The 21045-nt window shown below is 36.6% G+C and overlaps 2 protein-coding genes across 5 annotated transcripts; one reads left to right on the top strand and one right to left on the bottom strand.

Annotated features, from left to right (window-relative positions):
• The first annotated feature begins 6928 nt into the window (after positions 1–6928).
• On the top strand, positions 6929–9467 carry LOC107552526 (uncharacterized). Its single transcript, XM_016234428.1, has 2 exons — positions 6929–7124; positions 8365–9467. Exons 1-2 carry the CDS (start codon positions 7051–7053, stop codon positions 9002–9004), a joined length of 714 nt encoding a protein of 237 aa, XP_016089914.1. The 5' UTR covers positions 6929–7050; the 3' UTR covers positions 9005–9467.
• Positions 9468–10689: 1222 nt separating this feature from the next.
• zfp91 (ZFP91 zinc finger protein, atypical E3 ubiquitin ligase) lies at positions 10690–19894 on the bottom strand. Of its 4 annotated transcripts, XM_016232499.1 has the most exons (13): positions 19723–19894; positions 19172–19629; positions 18850–18884; positions 17513–17608; positions 17361–17397; positions 16862–16969; positions 15620–15703; positions 15373–15546; positions 15161–15211; positions 14093–14171; positions 13888–14002; positions 13698–13797; positions 10690–11886 (listed from the first exon to the last, which is right to left on the bottom strand). In XM_016232499.1, the coding sequence occupies exons 2-13, from the start codon at positions 19564–19566 to the stop codon at positions 10908–10910; spliced, it is 2253 nt and encodes a 750-aa protein (XP_016087985.1). In that variant the 5' UTR covers positions 19567–19629; positions 19723–19894; the 3' UTR covers positions 10690–10907. The 4 variants fall into 4 exon arrangements, with proteins under 4 accessions (XP_016087985.1, XP_016088000.1, XP_016087993.1 ...); XM_016232514.1 differs by having other exon boundaries at positions 15629–15703; positions 19172–19894; XM_016232507.1 differs by having other exon boundaries at positions 15161–15208; positions 19172–19894.
• Positions 19895–21045: the final 1151 nt, after the last annotated feature.

Genomic DNA, 21045 nt, shown 5'->3' on the forward strand with positions numbered 1-21045 from the left:
CACACACACACACACTCTAGATCTCACAAAGGCATGTGTTCACACACACACACACAATCCGACTCTCACACAGATTCTCCCTCCTACGCAAGCGCGCACACACATTTCCCCTTTCTCGCCTCACACACACACACGCTCGCTCTCTGTTACACACCCCTCCCCCATCCATTCTCTCACACACACATCCTGCCTTGCGCGCACACATCACATACACACATTCACATTCTCTCTATTCTCTCTCTCTGTAACTCACTTGCACATGCATATACTCAGACAAATACACACATACAATAACACACACATACACACCCTTCCCCCTTTCACAGGCATCCTGCCTCTCTTCCAATACACACACACACACACACACTCAGATCACAAACATACACTCCACCCCCTCTTCCAAACACACATCCTGCTTTTCCTTTATCACAGTTGTCCACACACACACACACACACACACACATACAAAAAGTCATCAAACTGTAGGTTATTGACAGAAACCTGTTTGAATGACAGCTCAGATATTGTCATTTATTGCAGTGCAAGTTTAAAATGCATATATTAATAATAAATTATTATATGTTAAGAGTTTTTCTTTCTTCACCAATTCCAGTCTCTTCATACAGTAACCAGGTGCTGAATCATTAATGCTCTTCCACCAGAGTTCCTCCATACAGTACGTCACATAAATCAAAGACCGACCCAGGCTTGCTAAGATACTGTTTTTGAGTAGATACTGAACATGCTAAAGGCACAATGACTTCAATTATCATTAAATAGGCCTTGTCTGGACCCTTTTCTTTCAGAGTCACAGAGACTGTGACAAATTGACCTGGAATAAGAAGCAGAACTTTATGTAGCCAGCAGAGGGCATGAGTGTTTCATGAGTGTGGATGGGGGAATTAATCCAAACAAACATCAACAGATGGTACACTTAATAACTGCCCACTGCATATGCAACAGGAATGACAAGCATTTGAATAATAAATGTGAAGAAGCAGCCTTTTAAAGTTGTGCATCACTGTTTGTACAGTAGATTGTTCTAGATATTTGAAACAGTAGATTATCATTTTGAGGAGAAATTTCCAGGGATAGTCCACCAAAAATTAATATTCCTTCATCATTTACTCGCTCGCATTTACTCATGTCCTTCCAAATCTGTATAAAGTAGAAGATATTTCAAAGAACGTAAGGGTCCAAAAAAAGAAAAGAAGAAATAATAAAAGAAAAAGAGATAGATATTTTGGTAACCCTTTACAGTAAAGTCTTATTTGTTAATATTAGTTAATGCATAAACTCATGTAAACTAACAATGAGCAATATATTTTTTACAACATTATTAACTTTTGATGTTAGGTAATAAAAAAAAAGAATTTTTTTGTTGTTCATGTTAGTCAACAGTGTATTAAGTAGTGTTAACAGATACAACTTTTGATTAAAAACATGTTTGTATGTTGAAATCAAGATTAGCTAGTATTAATAAGTGCTGGGAAAGTTCAGTTAACTAATGTTAACGAATTAAATCTTATTGTAAAGTGCTACCAACATTTTTATATTTTCTTTTACATTCCACAAAGGATAGTGCAGGTTTAATAATACAGATTCAGAATGACATGAGGGTGTGTAAATTAATGACAGAATGCTCATTTTTGTGTGAACTATCCCTTATAGATACAAATAAATGCATTCAGTAATATTGATACGCAAACAAACGTATAATATTTTAACTCACTTTGATCATCATGGTCAATAAAAAAAAGGGTCTGCTGTGTCTTCTATGACTCAACAATCTAAAGGTCAACAATCTCGAAAGGTAATAAAACCATACAGTACATTTACATTCATTGCTACAGTCTAAAATCTAATTTTAATGACCAAGAAATATATTAAAATAACTTTCATAAAATAATATCTTGTCCAAACCCTCCCCTCCTGCTTTCCCCATGCTGGAATGCTGAATTCCAGGGACTGCATCCAGATCCTCTGACTCTCTACATTCTCCATGCTGTACTGAAATTCCTTCTCCTCATTCTTATCATACTGCCCTCTTCCTCTCCACCCTTTCATTCTCTTTTTTTCATCACATATCCAGTCTCACTTCCTAATTTTCCCGGCGCCTCTTCTTGTCCTTCGGGACATTATCTTTGGTGCTGCTGGCATTGAGCGGAGGGTGTCAGATGTTTGGCCTGTCCAGTGCACGAGGTCCTGCAGCACTCGTACAATCCACATCTTCAGACCAAAACTCCCACTGGCCTCTTGACCATCCAGCTCCTTTCACACAAGCACAGACAGATTGTTTATGAAACTGAGACATTTTTATCAGAACACAACAGCATCACATTTATGAGAAAACAGAGCAGCAATATATTGAAATGGCTGGCTAAACATCACTTCTGCACCTCTTTAACTTTAGCTTCAAATTTTTGGCCATCCACTAGCAGCTGCTCTGTGCTTGTCAACAGGTGCCCCAGACGATCCCTCACAGTTTTCCGTTTTCTCTTGTACTCGCTGTCTTCGTCTGAAAATTCTGCATCCTCCCGGGTAATGACATCTTCCAGAAGTCGCAGACACTCCTTGAGCGCAGCATGCAGGATAGATATTTTTTCTGCATCTGACAGCTGAGGAACCAGTGGAGGAATGGACACTAAATAACCTCCGTCAACCGGCGAGGACGGCAGTGATTCACTGTTTCTCTAAACCGTGAGACAAAGGGAATGAGTGGAGGTTACAAGAAATGATGACAGAATTGATAAACAAACATGTGGTGAACATATGAATAAAAGCAGCAATTAAAAAAAGAATAAAAGATAGAGCCAAACTAACTCGTATAAACTTAAATTTCCAAAGTTCACCTGAACGTTGTATTTATTTAATTATTGTTTATTTAACAGGGACAATACAGAATAACATTATTGCACAGTATTGAGCAGCGGATGTTTGAGGGTGAACTTGGGTAAACTAGGAAACTTTTTGCAATTGAGATGACTGGGTGAGGCTAGAAATACAACAAGCAATAAACAATCTACAACTTAACACACACACACAGGTTTGTTTTTATGGTTTATGGGGACTCTCCATAGGCGTAATGGTTTTTATACTGTACAAACCGTATTTTCTATTGCCCTACACCAACCCTACCCCTAAACCTACCCCTCACAGGAAACTTTCTGCATTTTTAGATTTTCAAAAAAACTCATTCTGAATTATTTATACGCCTTTTGAATTACGGGGACACTGAAATGTCCTCATAAATCACCTTCTCGTTGTAATACCTATGTCATACCCATGTTATTATACAAAAATTTGTACACAAATGTGTCCTCATAAACCACATACACATGCACACACACACACACACACGTAGTACAAAGAGAGAGAGAGAGAGAGAGAGAGAGAGAGAGAGAAATAATGATCACAATTTATAGTTTAAGCCAGTTTTTATCTATATAAAACTCCCAAAAAGTTGCATATTCCTTTGAAAGGATATGAACTGAAAAATGAAAAACACATTACAAATATTTTAGCCTTGTATAACTTTCCTCTCACCTTCAGCCAGAGCTTTTCCCTCAACTTTAGCCTGATGCTCACAGAAGCATGTTGCTGGCATTTTATTAAGTCACTAATTAATAATGTAGCACCCTCTGAAGCTTTCCTCTCTGATCAGCTCGTGCTGTACTTAGGCTGAATAGGAATCAAATGTTGCTCACCTATTTCTAAAGTTCAATGACCCCTACATTCCAAACCGCTCCCAAGTTTCAGGCTACTTTTCCACCGAAACAAGCCTAAACTCAGAATTGCTTCAACGTTCAGGGAAAACAAGAGAGAAGGCGGTGGACCTGAACGATCTGGCAGGTATCCAAAAATGGATTTTTTTTTTATGGGACAATCACGCTTTATAATCCAGCAGCACTTTCCATCCGCTGCGCGCGCCGACAAGTCTGGATACCCCGCAGCCGCACAGACAACGCTGTCACTTCTGACACAATTCATTTGCTGCTTCCCCCAGACACTCCTTCAACTAAATGTCATGATGCCGATGACTTCAGTTTGCGTCGCACACCATGCAGGCCATAATTAAGAAAGGCTCGACGGTTAAATATAATAATTAGATTAGTTCTGTATAAATAAGGCTTACGTATAACTCCAGGAGTTGGATGCATTCCTTATGAAGCAGCCGGGCTAAAGCTGCGGTTCTCCCAGCGTGGCCCCGCAACCCATGACGACCGTTTGCACTTCTGCCAGCCATTTATACTCCAAAACACCTACTATTTGAAAAATAACGTGTGAATCAACAGCAGGAATAAATCAGCATATATTCTTGCTTTTATAGGACGCGCTTATACTACCGTAGGCTGTATAGATGTTAAATGATGATGATCCTCAGTCGCTGTTTCTCAGTAGCGGTTATTTCACTTTCGCCAAAATACCTCTCATGATTTACAGCACGACTTCCAAAACGCTGTCCTCCCGTTTTAATGTAGTTCTGAATTAGCCTTGACTCCGCCTCTTTATGGGAACGTGGTGCGTTAGAGGGGCTGGGAAAGTCAAGACGGAATTTCATTGGCTAAGAGTTCACCCCATAGACCCACCGCTCAATACCAATGCAAACTGGAAAATATAAATAAATAAAAAGAATAAGCACCCAATAGAGCCGTTTGCTTTTAAAGCCTGGAAGGAAATGAAGATTTTTTTTCCCTCGCCTCTGGAATTTCCTACGGGTTTTTAGAATGACGGTTTTTGGTTTATGAGTAAAGTAAGGTCTGTGGTTTACATTACGTTTTGTTTTATAAGTTGCATAGAATCATAACTGAAATGTGAATTTTGAGCATCTGCATATCATGATCTATAACCAGCCTACTGTAAATTACGTCTTCAGTGATAATAGCTCATTTTATTTTAAGGTTTCATCTGTTCTAGATAGAAGGATGTTGTTTGGACCAGAAGCAGAGTAGGCTACAAGTTTGAGATTGAGGCAGATCTTCCCATAAGCAAATATAATATATGTATACATATTACATTTCCATATATGAAATATATTGTCATATGAAGTAAAACATAAAACCTATTTCATATATTAACATATAGGCTTATATCTAGCCCAAATAGTAAATGCTATGTACATGTATAACCATCCAAAAAGGCATGTTGATATTTTATAAGTAAATATAAAAGACATGTATTTAAGAATGTATTACAATAACATATATAAGCATAATGATTTTTTTGTGTTTTTGTTGTTTTCATAAAGTTGCATATATAAATTATATATAGACACATATTGCTACACGTAATACAATATAAAAATCATCATATATACTATTAACATATGAACATATGCAATTTATACTATTGAATTTTAAATAGTCATAAATGTATATCTTCAAGAATGTACATATATTGTCTTATAGGTAGGCCTATACTACTCTTGATATAGTGTAATATATGTCATATACATTTCCATACGGGTTTAAACAAATCAAAGAACTCTGAATCTCGAATGATTAGGATGACATGTTAATGACACTGTTTTTGTAAAAGCTGATTTAGAATTCACTTAAAGCAAACGGATTACTTGTTTTATGTTGTTGCAAGTTGCTTCAATTATTTAATGCATGTCAGGAAATTCCTTAATGTCTTTAGATTTGAATACAGAAATGTTGCACTCTAATAAGCAGCAGAAAACATGATTAAATTAGCCAAACTTTGTAAGTTCAGTTTGTGAATGGCCATTTGAATTCTGCAGAAATCTGCTGTGCTTTTTGCCAAATTCTGTGGTCAGGCGGTCCAGGTGTTACCTAATCAGATAAGCAAGATGTCTACGTGAAATAACAAGGAAGGGTGGTGTAAATGGCTGGTATTCCACTTTTCTATTTTTTTCTAAGCGTATCAGTGCCCACACCTTCCCTTTTTACAATAGGGAGGCAGGAAAATGTTATAACCCGTCACTCAGATATTTATTCGAGACATTTATTGTGTCTCAAACTGTGATACAGTAGGCCCATATTTGTCTAGAAGTGGAAATGCTTAGAAATACACAACATTTCCCTAATTTGCGGGGTGTCAAAAGTGATGTTGTTAAAACCTATATTTCACTATACTCACATATGTAATCCCTGACTATATGTGACATATTTAACTTAAATGTGCCTTCTTATTGTCAGTGGATGCATATCAAGTGATGTGAAACATTTCTTTGCATTTTGTGGTTTCACTAGAAGCTGTGGAAAAGTGACAGGACAGAACATGGCTCTGTCTGCAGACTGTGCGTTAGAGAAGATATAGCTTACACTGTTGTCATATTCCTTCCGCTACTGATAACAGCTGCTACACTCATCTTAAACATTAAAAATAAATTCCAGTGCCGAATCGCTATTCATCGTACCACTTGTTAACAAAATTGTTACATATGGGTACAAAAAAAGTCATGTCCCATCAGTGCCCAGCGCCATGTCTCTTGGTGTATTAGGCCTGTTTGAAAAGACTTCTGTGTTATTTTAGTATAATTTAGGCTATATAATATTTATTGCAATGTATATTAATACTTTGAATATTTTAGTCTTATATTATTTGTAATTAAAGTTTAATTTACATGTTACTTTATTTTAATTTTAGAATATGTTTTAGTAATTTTAGTTTTTTTTTCCTTTGGTCATTTTTATATATTTTTTGATCTTATTTGCTTTTAATTTACATAGTATTAGTAGCCTAATTTTAAAACTTCAAATTATTTGTTTCATTTAGTTGCCAAAAGTAACATTTCTAATTATCAGTATTATTTAGCATGTTATGTTTAAGTATTTGATCTAATATTTCCATTTTATTTTTATTACTGGTTAAGTTTATATCATTGTCGCAATACCATTCCGCGCCTCGCGGTGGCACTTTCATTCACTTTTTATTTCCACGATCACTGTTTGGTGACCAAGAAGAAAACCTGACTTCCGGATAAACAAACGATTAAATGACAATTGAATCTCGATATCCAGTCATACTGATACGTTTTTCAAAGAATTTGCATCCCAGTTCTCCATAACTTGTATATAAGTCGATATGAATTCGCTTGTGGGATACGGGGTTTCATCCGAGTCAGAGGACGAAGAGAAAGGAGAAGACAATACGAAGGAGTAAGTAATTCATAATGAAATAAACAAATACATTATCTATAATATCCGTTTTCAATCAGTATATGAGTTTTTAATTTGAGAAAGCCAAGTGTAAAGAGTAGTTTCCACGGTCGTAATCTTAAATCTTATAAGGATAGCTCATTCATAAATAGAAAATTGTCATCATTTACTCACTATCGTGTAATTACAAACCAACATGAATTCTTCAGTGGAACAAAATTATATATATATATATATAAAACAATAATCATTTATTTTGAACTGAGTAAGAGTGAATGGGGCTGTCAAAGGACAAAAAGCACCATAAAAGTAGTCCACACGACCAAGTCTTCTGAAGCCAAATGATAGCTTTTTGTAAGGAAATATAAGTCCTGTAATTTAATATTGAGAGCGATGGTCACCATTCACTTTCATTATGTGGTAAAGAACTAATTGTTCTACAATAACTCCTTTTGTGATTTAAAAGTATATTGTTTAACTTGCAGATAATGCAAAAATACAATTAAAAAGCCACTTTGTAATAATGTTTTAACTTACATTTTAAATTGTTTTGTTTAATTTGTTGTTGTGCTTTACAGATTATTTTGATGTGTTCACATACTAAAGCACATGAAAATGCTTGATTCTCATGTGAACTGTAGTGTGTTATTCGATATTACATTTTAAAGTTAATACATTTTAAATTAAATAATTACAAATGTGTAAATACACGACATACAAATTTCAATAGAAATAATTAAAGCATATTTTAGTTTAGAATAAATGCTCGTAAGTACACTTTAACCGTATTTCAAAGAAGAATAGAGGTGATTATGAAATTACATATAAAGATGTTCTTAAGTTCTACTTTAGTGGATCAAAAAAGCACTCTTAATTTCAACTAATTGTATTTAATGTAGATTTAAACTAAAATATGTTTTAATTTGATTGCAATTAAGTGCTTAAAACATTACATTCAGTTCGCACTTAAGTACATTCTTTTAAAGTGTATTATTTCACTTTAAAAAGTAAGGTACGAGAAACTGTGCTTCTTTTTCACAAGGGTGATAAGGGTGTTGTGCATGTGTGTAAACTAAGAAAGAATATAATAAAAGTTAGAAAAAAGTTTGACAGCAGTGGTCACCATTCACTTTCATGAATAAATGATTACATGATCAAACAAAAAGGTCAGTTATTCCTTTAATGAGCTGAGAATGATCAAGTATCACTTAGATAAACATCTTTAATTATTTCTGCTTAGGTCCTTCAAGAAGACAGAATGCACTGTAGAGAAGACGAAAAGCCGTAATTTCCTGTTGGAGTCGGAATCGCTTTCCAGTGAGTCTGAATCTGGGCCAGAGAATGAGGATCAAGAGGAGCCGCCCATTGCTGATCGCTCCATTTCCGAGCCCTCGCCACTCTTCTCTGTCCGTCCTCACACTCACAAGCTCCCTCCTCCACCTCTGGGAGGATCCAGCTCGGGTGGCGCGCTTACAGGCAGCAGTGTGTTTGCTAATCCATTCAAAGAGCTGGCTGAGGAGAGACTGAATGTCCTACAGAAACATGTACCTCTTACTTTACAAGCGCGCCCCGCCCAGATTGACGGTAAGCGGATTTGTGTGGCCTACAGGAAGGATGGCCGCTGCCGCTTTGGAAGCCGCTGCAAGTTCGCACATGACAGCGATCTGCAGAGTAACCGCGTGGTCACCTCTGACAGTGGACCAAAAGACAATGTTACAGTTCCACACAATGATGGTCCGCTGGCTTCTTGTGAGGAAGACGCAGAGACAGATGGAGAGAAAGACAATGAACAGCGAAAGAAGAGAAGAGTGGGACTGAATGATTCTCTCATTCCACCAAAACGTGCACTCAAGCAGTATGCCAGACTCTCAAAACCATAAAACTTTCTGTCTGTATGACATAATTTGGGTAACAACTTACTTTTATGTGAAAAACATCCACGATGCCGTGTTAAATGTATTGAATTAATATGCTACTGATGAGATTGTGATAATTAGTCTGTAAAATGTTTTACAGATTTTCTCCAGAGGTTTTTGTTTTGTAGACAAAGGCGATGTGGTCAATACTAGCAGAGAGAGACTTGTGAAAATTCTTCTAACAAATGTAAGCAATAGATGTCATTATTAAAATGGCATTTATCTGGGTCTTATTTGGCTTCCAAAAGCCACCCTTTTTAATCCTACATTAGTCTAAGGTTTTGAAACAATAAATGTAAGTATGTATACATATTGTGTATTTGATGACTCTAAAAATATATATATGGCCAAAGGTTTTTTCAAATTGAAGTGTCCCTTTTTTGATATCATGGTTCATTTCACCTGGGGTTGCACTATATATTGGTGTTGTATCGGTTACTGGTGATATTAGAGGCTTCTTTTCATAAAATTGGTAGCTATAAGTTTAAATGTGATATACACAAGTTCAAAAGTTTGGAGGCAGTTAGATTTGTTTGAAAGAAATGAGTACATTTATTAAGCAAAGATGCATTAAATGCATGCAGTGACAGAAAATACTTTTATAAGTAATGTAACAAAAGTATATTTCAAGTAAATGCTGTTATTTTAAACTTTATATTCATCAAAGAATAAAAAAAAATGTGTTTTCAACATTTATAATAATAAATGTTTCTTCAGCACCAAATCAGCATTAGAATTATTTCTAAAGAATAATGTTACACAGAAGAAATGGCTGCTGAAAATTCAGATTTGCCATCAATAAAAATGTATTAATATAGATTCAATTGTACCAGTATTTAACAATATTAGTGTTAACTGCAATTTAGAAAAAAACTTTTAAACTGTTGTGTAGATCAGCCAATTTGATCGCCTTTTTTGCATTTATATTACTTTTGCCATCAAATGCAGTTAAAGTTTAAAAACACTAATAATTTAATAAGATCTGTTGTAGTGATGCATAAATTCACTTGAAACATTTAAAACAGCTGATTTGTTTTTAGTGTTTTATTTTAAATTTATTTAGACAAAATAGGATGGAATTTTAATATTGACCATAACATGAAAATTATCAGCTTATCTGTAATACGGGTGCGTCCCTAATTTCTACAGTACCTATTCAAGCCACATGATGGCATAAATTTGCTAATTGTACCAGTATTTAACAATATTAGTGTTAACTGCAATTTAGAAAAAAACTTTTAAACTTGTGTAGATCAGCCAATTTGATCGCCTTTTTTGCATTTATATTACTTTTGCCATCAAATGCAGTTAAAGTTTAAAAACACTAATAATTTAACAAGATCTGTTGTAGTGATGCATAAATTCACTTGAAACATTTAAAACAGCTGATTTGTTTTTAGTGTTTTATTTTAAATTTATTTAGACAAAATAGGATGGAATTTTAATATTGACCATAACATGAAAATTATCAGCTTATCTGTAATACGGGTGCGTCCCTAATTTCTACAGTACCTATTCAAGCCACATGATGGCATAAATTTGCTTATACAAAATGGCTTTACTCACACAGACTAATGTGAATTAAGGTCTGTGGAAGCCTCTACAGCCACAAAACACACTCACACAAACACACAAAACAGATGTGGTTGTTGGAGGGGACTATAACTGTTTATAAACAAAATGAACAATGACAATAACTCAAAACACAGTCTCCCTGGTACAGACATTTTTACAAAGCTACCAAAAGTTAATGCGATTACATACAATATAGTTATGACTATATATTTAACTTCAGGGTGTGTAGGAACGTGACAAATAACAGTCATCTCACTATCTTCCATGTTACACCTTCAAAATCCTTCCTTCACTACAGCAGAACACGCTGTATTTGGCCGTCTGAACTGTCAGTCATGTTTGGCTCCTCCCTCTCTCCGCCCACCTCCCAAAGCCCACTTCCATTCTCATTAGTCCCATCTCCCTCCCAGACCACCTGTCTCTTCTCTGAAGGAGTAGTGGAAGACTGGGGAGATGTAGATGATGAGGAGGCAGGATTGCCCCCGAATCCCAAAACGCTCCGGGGGTCAGCAGACGCCTCGGGCGGAGTTTGGGAGAGAAGGGGAGTATTGGGAGCCGGGTTGTGGCTTGGGGGCCTACAGAGGGTCTGGTTTTGATGTGGCTGGGTGGTCTGAAGAGGCAGCTGCTGTGCGACAGAAACCAGTGGGAGCTGCTGTTGAGGAAGAGCTCTGAAGGCCATGTGGACAATCTGGGATTGAGGGCTGTAGGACTGAACTGGCAGCTGCTGGACCAAAGCAGCCTGCTGGGTGTCGCTGGTCGTGGAGGGCTGAATGGGTAGCTGCTGGATTTGGTGTTGCTGTGTCGAGACGAACTGTAGTGGCATCTGCAGAGAGTGAGCGGAGGTCTGCTGTGAAGGAGCACTGTTTTCCTCTTCTGTCGAGGACAAGGCCAGGGTCACCGGTACCTGCATGCTGTGTAGCGGGTGATCCTGATCCACAACCATCACTGGACCCACCTGACCCGCTGGTATCGCAGAGCTCCCCTGGGCCTCAGGGACCACCTGCTCTGTCTGCATGGAGCCTGTGGAGGTGTCCAGCAGTGAGGTGACTCCGGTAGGAGTGGTGATGAAGGATCCGGCATTGGCAGCCAGGGCTTCGGCAATGAGCACCTCAGGGTGGCTCTTGGCTTTGTGAGCCACCACACTGTCCTTCTTTTCAAACTTCTTGCCGCAGATGCTGCAGGAGAACTGGTATGTGGCATCTGCATCGTGTTTCTTCATGTGCCAGTTAAGGGAGGCCTTCTGACGGCAAGTGAAACCACAGATTTCACACCTAGAGAGGAAATGAGATGCTTGAAATTTACTGTAATTTCTTTTTTATAGATCCGCGAAATAACAACAGTGGAGATCTTGCGTTTTATCTGACTATTATACAATGTCAAATTGGAAGTGTGCCATTTTTTGTGTGTAAAAGTCAACTAAAACCGTCTCCCTGGTACTGACATTTCCACAAAGCAACCAAAAGTTAAAGCAATTACATACAATATTTATACATTTCACTTCAGGGCATGTAGGAGCGTGACAAATAACGGTCATCTCACTATCTTCCATGTTTCACCTTCAACATCCTTCCTTCTCTACATCAGAACAAGCTGGATTTGGCTGCCTGAACTGTCCGTTATGTTTTGCTCCTCCATGTTTGCTCCACATTTTCTTAATAATGACTTAATTTTGTATGTAATCATTTATAAATGATATATATTTGTTAATGAGAGCTGGAAGTGAAGAACACCCAGTTGTGCATAAAACGTAAAAAAAAAAAATCAGCTTTCATGTATTTCATGAGACTTCAGCTTATTATTCATATTAAGTGGCACTGGGGTTTCTGGTGGTTTAATTCTTGGTTTAACAGCAATTTACAAATGATTTTATACAAAATCAATAGCAGTTATTAAGATTGATATTGTTTGGTATTTATAAAATGTGCTTAGGAAAAAATATGATCAAAATATCAACGGTTCTAATAATTATGCATGCATTCTAGGATAAAATGAATGCATGATTTGGGGATAAAAGCTAATTGGGATTTTATGAAAAAAAAAACTGATTGTGTTTAAATGCAATAAAAAAAATAAAAAAAAAAAGACCTTCAGGTTTGCTTTGCTTTTTTGTAGGGCTGGACAATTTGACCCAAAACACTGATTATCTATCAATATACTTGTAAAATAATATTATTAAATTAAAATATTAAACATTATCATAGTAATACTGTTTTGTATTATACTATTTAATAGTAATACTATTTCATTGTTAAAAAAAAGTACTTATGAAAAATAATTATTTGATATATCCTAATGACAGTACTAATTTTCATGTCTTAATTTTGTCATTTTTAAAAGTTAAACCATCAAGCTTTTATTTTGCCAAATACTGTGAATATGGTGAAATTATGCGGCTTTAGACAGCAACGCAACTGTAATGTTCCCAGGTCCAGAAACGTAGCAAGGACATCGATAAAACAGTCGATGTGGTTCAACCGTAATTTTACAAAGCTACGAGAATACTTTTTGTGCATAAAGAAAACAATAAAAACAATTTATTCAACAATTCTTCTCTCCGAGTTACCGTCTTCTGCCATTTTGGAGAGTACCCCAGAACGTAATCCGAGTTGTTTATGTTCAGTAGACAGCGTGCGCATGCTGAACATAAACAACACTCATTACAACTATTTTACTGATGTCCCTGCTACGTTTCTGGACCTGGGAACATTGCAGTTGCATTGCTGTCTACGGAGGGTCAGAGAGCGCTCAGATTTCATCAAAAAATATCTTAATTTGTCGAAGATCAACGAAGGGCTTACGGGTTTGGAACAACATGAGGGTGTGTAATTAATGACAGAATTTTCATTTTTGGGTGAACTATCCCTTTAATATCATTTTTTATTTGTTAAGTAGCCATGTAATAAGCAGGATAATTAACAGTCAGCTGGTCATCATCACAAAATTAATCCCTTCAGAAGATACAAAACCTGATTTCCTGTTAGTGTTTGTTTTACAAAAATGATCAAGTGCCTGTACTTAGTCTTCTCAGCTGGATAAGTAAAAGTATGCCGTGTAGTGTGTAAGCAGCAGAGATTCGACTTACTGCAGTGGTTTCTCTCCGGTGTGTATCATTCGATGCACAGCCAGGTTGTGAGAGCTCTTGAAGGCACGAGCACAGAACTCACAGATATAGTCTCTCTGATCTGAAACAGACTGTACTTTAAAAAAGCCACCCAACCAAAGACACTTCACGATAACTATTTCAAGCTTTACACTGGAAGTGTTTATCTTACCGGTGTGGTGCTTGGCATGCCGCAGTAGTTGTTTCTGCAGGCGGAAGAGTCGTCCGCATGAGGGATGAGGGCAGACGTACTTCTTCTTCATCATGTGTTGGTACTTAATGTGATGCTGCATGAGAGAAAGACAACAGAAAGGTTTCAGGTCTAAACTGTGTGTCAGGTGTCAGTCAGTGAGGGAAACACTAGTTTGCATTTGTACCTGTAAGTAACGCGGATGGGCCAGCACTGTACCACATCCTTCCATTTCACAACGCACATACTGCACCGGCGGCTTTTTCCTGAGAACAAGAACAAATGATCACCATTTAAAATAGGAATATATATATATATACACACACACACATATATATATATATATATATATATATACACATACACACACACATACATATATATATATATGTAAAGGAATCTTCCAGTTACAAATTAAATATATATATATGTATATATATGTAAAGGAATCTTCCAGTTACAAATTAAATTGTGGCATGCTGTCACTTATTACAAAAAATTATTTCAACACATCTGTAAAAAAAAAAAAGAAAAAAAAAAAAAGTAATTTGATTGTCCCAAACTTGAATAAGTATAAAATATGTCATGTTATATTATACAGGTGCATCTCAATAAATTAGAATGTCGTGGAAAAGTTCATTTATTTCAGTAATTCAACTCAAATTGTGAAACTTGTGTATTAAATAAATTCAATGCACACAGACTGAAGTAGTTTAAGATGTGTGCATTGATTATTTAATACACGAGTTTCACAATTTGAGTTGAATTACTGAAATAAATGAACTTTTCCACGACATTCTAATTTATTGAGATGCACCTGTATATATCATACACTGTTATATATTATAGCCATAATCAGGATTGCAACACTTGCGATTAATTTTAATTTTCCATGATTTTTTCATTGGTTTGTGAGAACTAAAATTTTTTTTTGCACTAAACACAGCATTTTTTTTAGACCAAAAAATATATATATAAAAAGTAATGACTATAGAAATTTCAATGAATTTCCATGACCTATTATAAATTTCAGTGAGTTTTTTTTTTTTTAAATGATCCCAAGAATTCAGACTTTATTTACAAAAGCTTTGTAAACACTTTCCAGCCAGCAGATACTACAAAAAAATTATATATTATTTATTTAATATATAAATAGTCATGCAAATTTTTGTATTCTAAATAAAAAGGGAGATGGATAGAGCTCTACTCATGTTTTAGGACTGTTTTCAGCATTCAATGTGAGATGCTTTGTTACCTTCTTTTGGGAAGACGAGGGCTTTTATCATCTTTCCTTCTTCGCCCTCTTCTAAGACAAAAAACAAGAAAGTCTGATGGTTAATATTTGTTTATCAGTGTTTAAGTGAGAATGTGTGAGTGAGACTGTAAACCTAATGAGTAAACATTTTGTTGCAGGGGTGTCAAGTTGTGTTTCCATCACAAACATGCAAAACAACATCACTGACTCACTTCCTGGGTGGCTCGGCACCTTCCTCAACTTCAGCAGCGGTCTGCACATCTGTGCTCTCCCCTCCCTCAGTTTTTATCTCGGTCTCTTGCTCTGTTGCAGTCTCTTGCATTGTAGCTTTGTCTTTCTTCTCCGTCAGTCTAGTATGGGGTCTGCACCTCAATTTAGGAATTTCCCTGTACAGAAATACAACAGAAATGTAGAAGGCATAGGAGACGAGACATTTAGAAGACACACAGAAAAACACACTTCTCATACTTAGGATCATAGCTCTGGTCATTCGCATCATCTCTAAATGCATCTTCATCACTGCTGACGGTGTCTTCTTCCTCACTGTTGAACAAAAAAAACATTGGCAACATGCCATAATCAGCATACATAATCTAATACACGACTGAAATAATAAAGCAGTGTTTCTAAATCTTTCCATATTTTTTTAATCACTCTATTTAAATTTTCTTAAAGAAAACATACATGTATGCAAAGCACCAATGCAATAACTTTACAGGGTTAGATTATTCATCAAGACACTCTAGGCAGTATCATTGTACATGCTACATTAAGCGGGACACTTACAGCATGCATATTTAGAACACCACCCAACACCCTTAGTATTTCCATACAATAATTACAGAACTTTTCTTCAATGCTTAACAAAAGGCATGCATAATCAACAAAGAACTGACAATTTTCTCACAAACAGAAATGTGCTTTTGATGACCATGACTAGAAAAACTACTGTTTTATATAGAAATTGTCTTTATGGTGACCTTTTATGATATTTCAATTACTTTTCTTAGCCTGGAAATCACAATTTTATAATTCCCTGATATTTACAGGTTTTCCGTGATAGTCCGAATAATTAATAACTTTAATTTTATCATTAACTGATTACTGTAATCATGCTATAACACAACATCAGATGTCTGTCATTTCGAAGAGGTTTTAACAACGTTCAAGCCATATTAATGTCAATTCCAAATGACTACAATCAGTATATGTACACAAGGTACAACATTACCTGTGTGAATGGGGTCGGTAGGTTTCATCATTTGGATCATCCACAAATGGACACTCTTCCTCTTCTATAACATCATCATCCATGCTCTCCTCTTCCTTTTTCTCCACACTAAAATATGGCAGTTAACAAACATAGGGCTTGTTAGACCAACTCCAAAACACTAGCAGCCATCAGTGTCTTCAAAGACCCCACAAAATGGCTTGACGAGCACTGTTTTTTTTCCAGTATTGAAACTGGTCTTGTCTTTTTTCTGGAAATCACAATTTTATAATTCCCTGATATTTACAGGTTTTCCGTGATAGTCCGAATAATTAATAACTTTCATTTTATCATTAACTGATTACTGTAATCATGCTATAACACAACATCAGATGTCTGTCATTTCTAAGAGGTTTTAACAACGTTCAAGCCATATTAATGTCAATTCCAAATGACTACAATCAGTATATGTACACAAGGTACAACATTACCTGTGTGAATGGGGTCGGTAGGTTTCATCATTTGGATCATCCACAAATGGACACTCTTCCTCTTCTATAACATCATCATCCATGCTCTCCTCTTCCTTTTTCTCCACACTAAAATATGGCAGTTAACAAACATAGGGCTTGTTAGACCAACTCCAAAACACTAGCAGCCATCAGTGTCTTCAAAGACCCCACAAAATGGCTTGACGAGCACTGTTTTTTTTCCAGTATTGAAACTGGTCTTGTCTTTTTTTTTTTAACAAACAGCCAATAGCCTTAAGTTGACGTCACAGCGTAAATGAAGATGCACTACCGGCTTTTGCTAAATGGAGGACAGAAATTTGAACACATTAGGTAATGCAAGATAGTTTTGGCCCATTTTTTCATGGAATAGAAATGCTATGCATATTAAATGCATATAAAACACAAAACTCCAACTTTGATTTCATGGGGTCTTTCATGAGAAAGTGTCCATGTGTTCTCATGATAAATGTGCAATCACCTTGTTCCTGTCTTTTCGACCGCTTTATTGGCCTCCACTGCAAGCAAAATTTGCAACCATTATAGTTATTTATATATTTTTGTGGTGTGTATTTGATCAAGCATTTGTAGTGGACCTGTTCAGTCTACTACATTAAAAGCTCAGCAGCGTACCATAGTCAATGTCCATTTCTGGTTCAATTTTAAACACAGTCCTAGGCGAGCCCCGGCAGGTGCGGGCCCCTGAGCGCACCTGTCTGCCGCGGGCCGCTGGAAGAGAACACAGTCACATGAAGCAGAATCAGATCACATCCTAAGGCAAACTGCTTTAGCATTTATTCCTTAAAACTAACGAGTATCTCTTTATAGGTTTTTGTACTTTTAATTATTAGTATGTTAGATACTAGTACTTATTCCTAAAGTGAGTACATCTATTCAGTTTGTCACTAGTACATATTCATTAAATACTAGTATGTATTTCTTTGCTAATAGTCAATATCCCAATAATAACTAGCTCTTACTGGTTACATATTGCGATTTTTGCCAAAGAATTCTATGGCAATGTGACTTAAATATTAAGTAATACTTTACAATAAGGTTCCTTAACACATTTACTACTTTGTTAACATTACTTAAAAGTACAACTGTTCATTATTCATTCATATTAGCTCAGGCCCATAAAATAATATTAACATATAAAGCCTTTAATTTTAATAACGTACAGTATTAGTAAATATTTAAATTTATACTAACTGAGATCGATGAATGTTAACTAATGTTAAAGTGAGCCTTATTGTAGTTACAGATATTCAGATAACTATTCACTACCTATTTTATAGTTCTATATAGTTTGTATTCCAATGGTTGCCAGCAGTCATGGCTGCTGGTATCGATTCCAGTTTTACAAGTACTAATTAAATACACACTAGTACCTACTTACTATTGCTACTAGTACAGGTGCATCTCAATAAATTCGAATGTCGTGGAAAAGTTAATTTATTTCAAATTGTGTCCCAATTATAACTAGTAGTAACAGGTTTAATTTGAACTATACAGCAGCTATTCTGACTAGTCATTGTTTATGATAATACAGGTACTAGTATATCAAATAAATAACTACCCGTAAAGCTAAAATAGATGGTTACTATTGGGGAAAGTCACTAGTTACAAAGAAATAAAGTACTAGAACCTAATAGTTACTAGCCAAACTGTAACACAAAGTAGTCGAAAGTGAATACTTGATATCTATACTATAGTTGGTATACTTCAGTCATAAAGCTTAACAGAATTTAATGGCAAAAACGTTATTTGTTAACAATAACAATTCAATTTAATAATTGTTATTCATAATTCAAATGTAACTATTAGAATACGTACTAGTTTCTAATGAATAGTCACTTTTGGAATAGTCAAGTTTTTTTAAATAGAAATGACAGAAAACTAATAAAACGGCTGGCCACATACAGCCTCCTTTAGATGCTCATTAACAAAATAAATGCCATTTAAAGTACCTCGATTAACCAGCGCATCCTTGTTTTCTTCAAACCTGTCATAAGACGGAGAAACAGGCTGATTTATTTATCACGTCTCATCTTTCAGATCATCCTTTCAGTGTCAAAGAGAGCGTGATTTATTTTGCCTAACTACTCTCTTAGAAACACATCTGCTTTCACTATTGCAAACGTAAACACTGCAGTCTGTCAGCATCACGCCTAAATGTGTGAAATTAGCACAGAAATGCCATGCCTTATTATTAGGACCTGCACAAGCGAGGCCTTGTTATTGTGCTCTAAAACATCTCATGTATATTAGAGACTCAAAAGGCGCACATACTCATCCGGAAGGTCACACTCGCCGCTGAAGTCTCTGGCCGCATAAGATGAACCCTGAGCGGCTGCTGCGCTCTTCCTGCGCCGCGGGCACTTCGCTTTCCTCCGGCGATTCGCCGCAGCGTCGCGTGTCACTTCACCTCGGTCCTCCCCGATATCGCTCTGCCTCCACACGGGAATAGCTCGCGTTGACCTGTCCCGTAAAACCCGCCCGGATCCCGCCACGCTCGGCGCAGCTCCGTTTGTCTCGGGTGGGCAAGTCCCTTCGGTCGTCAGACACCCGTCGCCCCGTCCTCTGAATGCCCTGCACGGGGTGGATGAGGTACTCTGCCCCGCGGATTTCTCCAGGGCCGCCTCATTCTCCACCTCCTCTTTGTTGTTCGAGAGCTGCGGCTCCATCACCGCTAAACTTGTTTTCTCGTACTCCAGGACGCCTCAAAAATGCTCAACAAAATGCAACGGCTTCAAATAAACAGGAGGCATAAAATGTGAAAAATGTTGGGTTGCTAAAGGCACTGATCCAATTGTCAAACATATTTCAATGGACGCTCTTACTTCTCTTTGCAAACCTTGTACACAAATGTAAGTTGTATAAATAGAAAACTTAGTCTATAATCTCTATAATAACTGCAAAATTAATTTTAAAGACCCAGACCCTATTTTAAGTTCTTAAAGCTATAGTAAGCCACGCTGTTAGCAGGGCCCACTGCTGTCGCTCTTTGTTGCGTCTCCTTTAAGTCGAGATAAAGCCGCAGACGAGCTCAGCAGCGACACACAGCGCTGCGGCTGTATATGTGCCTGTTTCCACTGACCTACACAAGCTGTTTTTGCGAAACACTAATAACCAGCGTCGTTCCACATGTAATTTAAGTTGAAGAATATGGCTTAGTAGGAGACTCTCACAAGCACATTTGCAAAGAGAATCGCAGTATCTTACTTTTTAAAAATATGATAGTAACTTAGTTAAATAATACCAGAATGCTCAAAAAGTGTCAACGTCAATTCTGTTTATTAATAGGCTACTAACAGTATTTAGCTTTTTATTACATGAAAATCACAATAAAACTAGGAAACTAATACCATGCCTTTATTTATTTTTGATCATCATTTATTTTAGATGAATAATTCCCCCCCCCCTGCTTTTTCAAATATATATTTGAAAGTGAGATTTTTGTTTGCACAAGGAGTCTGACAGCCAGTGCTCCACCCAGAGATCTGGGCCCGTATTCACAAAACATTTTATCTTACCACTAAGAGTTCTCCTAAATAGCAGTAAAAGTTTTTAGCTAAGAGTTTTCTCTTAAAACCAATTCACAAAGCTGCCGAGACAAACTTTTACTAAGGACTAGAGAGAAGTCTTAAACGGTTAGTTCACCCAAAATGAAAATTCTGTCATTAATTACTCACCCTCAGGTTGTTCCAAACCTGTAAGACCTTTGTTCATTCTTCTCCCCCGAGTTAAGTCTTCCTCCATTTTGGAGAGTACCCAAGAGCGTAATCGACGTAATCAGCGTTGTTTAGGGGAAAACGTGCGTATGCATTGTGATACTCTTTAAAATTGCGGAAGACGTAAGTCGGGGGAGAAGAATTGTTGAACAAATTATGTCATTTTTGTTTTCTTTGTGCTCAAAACGTATTCTCACAGCTTTGCAAAACTGAAGTTGAGCCACTGATGTCACATGGACTGTTTTACCGATGTCCTTACTACGTTTCTGGACCTGGGAACATTACAGTTGCGTTGCTGTCTGTGCAGGGTCTGAGAGCTCAAAGCTGCTGAGACAAACTTTTACTAAGGACTAGAGAGAAGTCTTAAACGGTTAGTTCACACAAAATGAAAATTCTGTCATTAATTACTCACCCTCAGGTTGTTCCAAACCT

The sequence above is a fragment of the Sinocyclocheilus grahami genome, unplaced genomic scaffold, assembly GCF_001515645.1.
Source record: "Sinocyclocheilus grahami isolate Dianchi unplaced genomic scaffold, SAMN03320097.WGS_v1.1 scaffold17.1, whole genome shotgun sequence".
Classification (NCBI taxonomy): domain Eukaryota; kingdom Metazoa; phylum Chordata; class Actinopteri; order Cypriniformes; family Cyprinidae; genus Sinocyclocheilus; species Sinocyclocheilus grahami.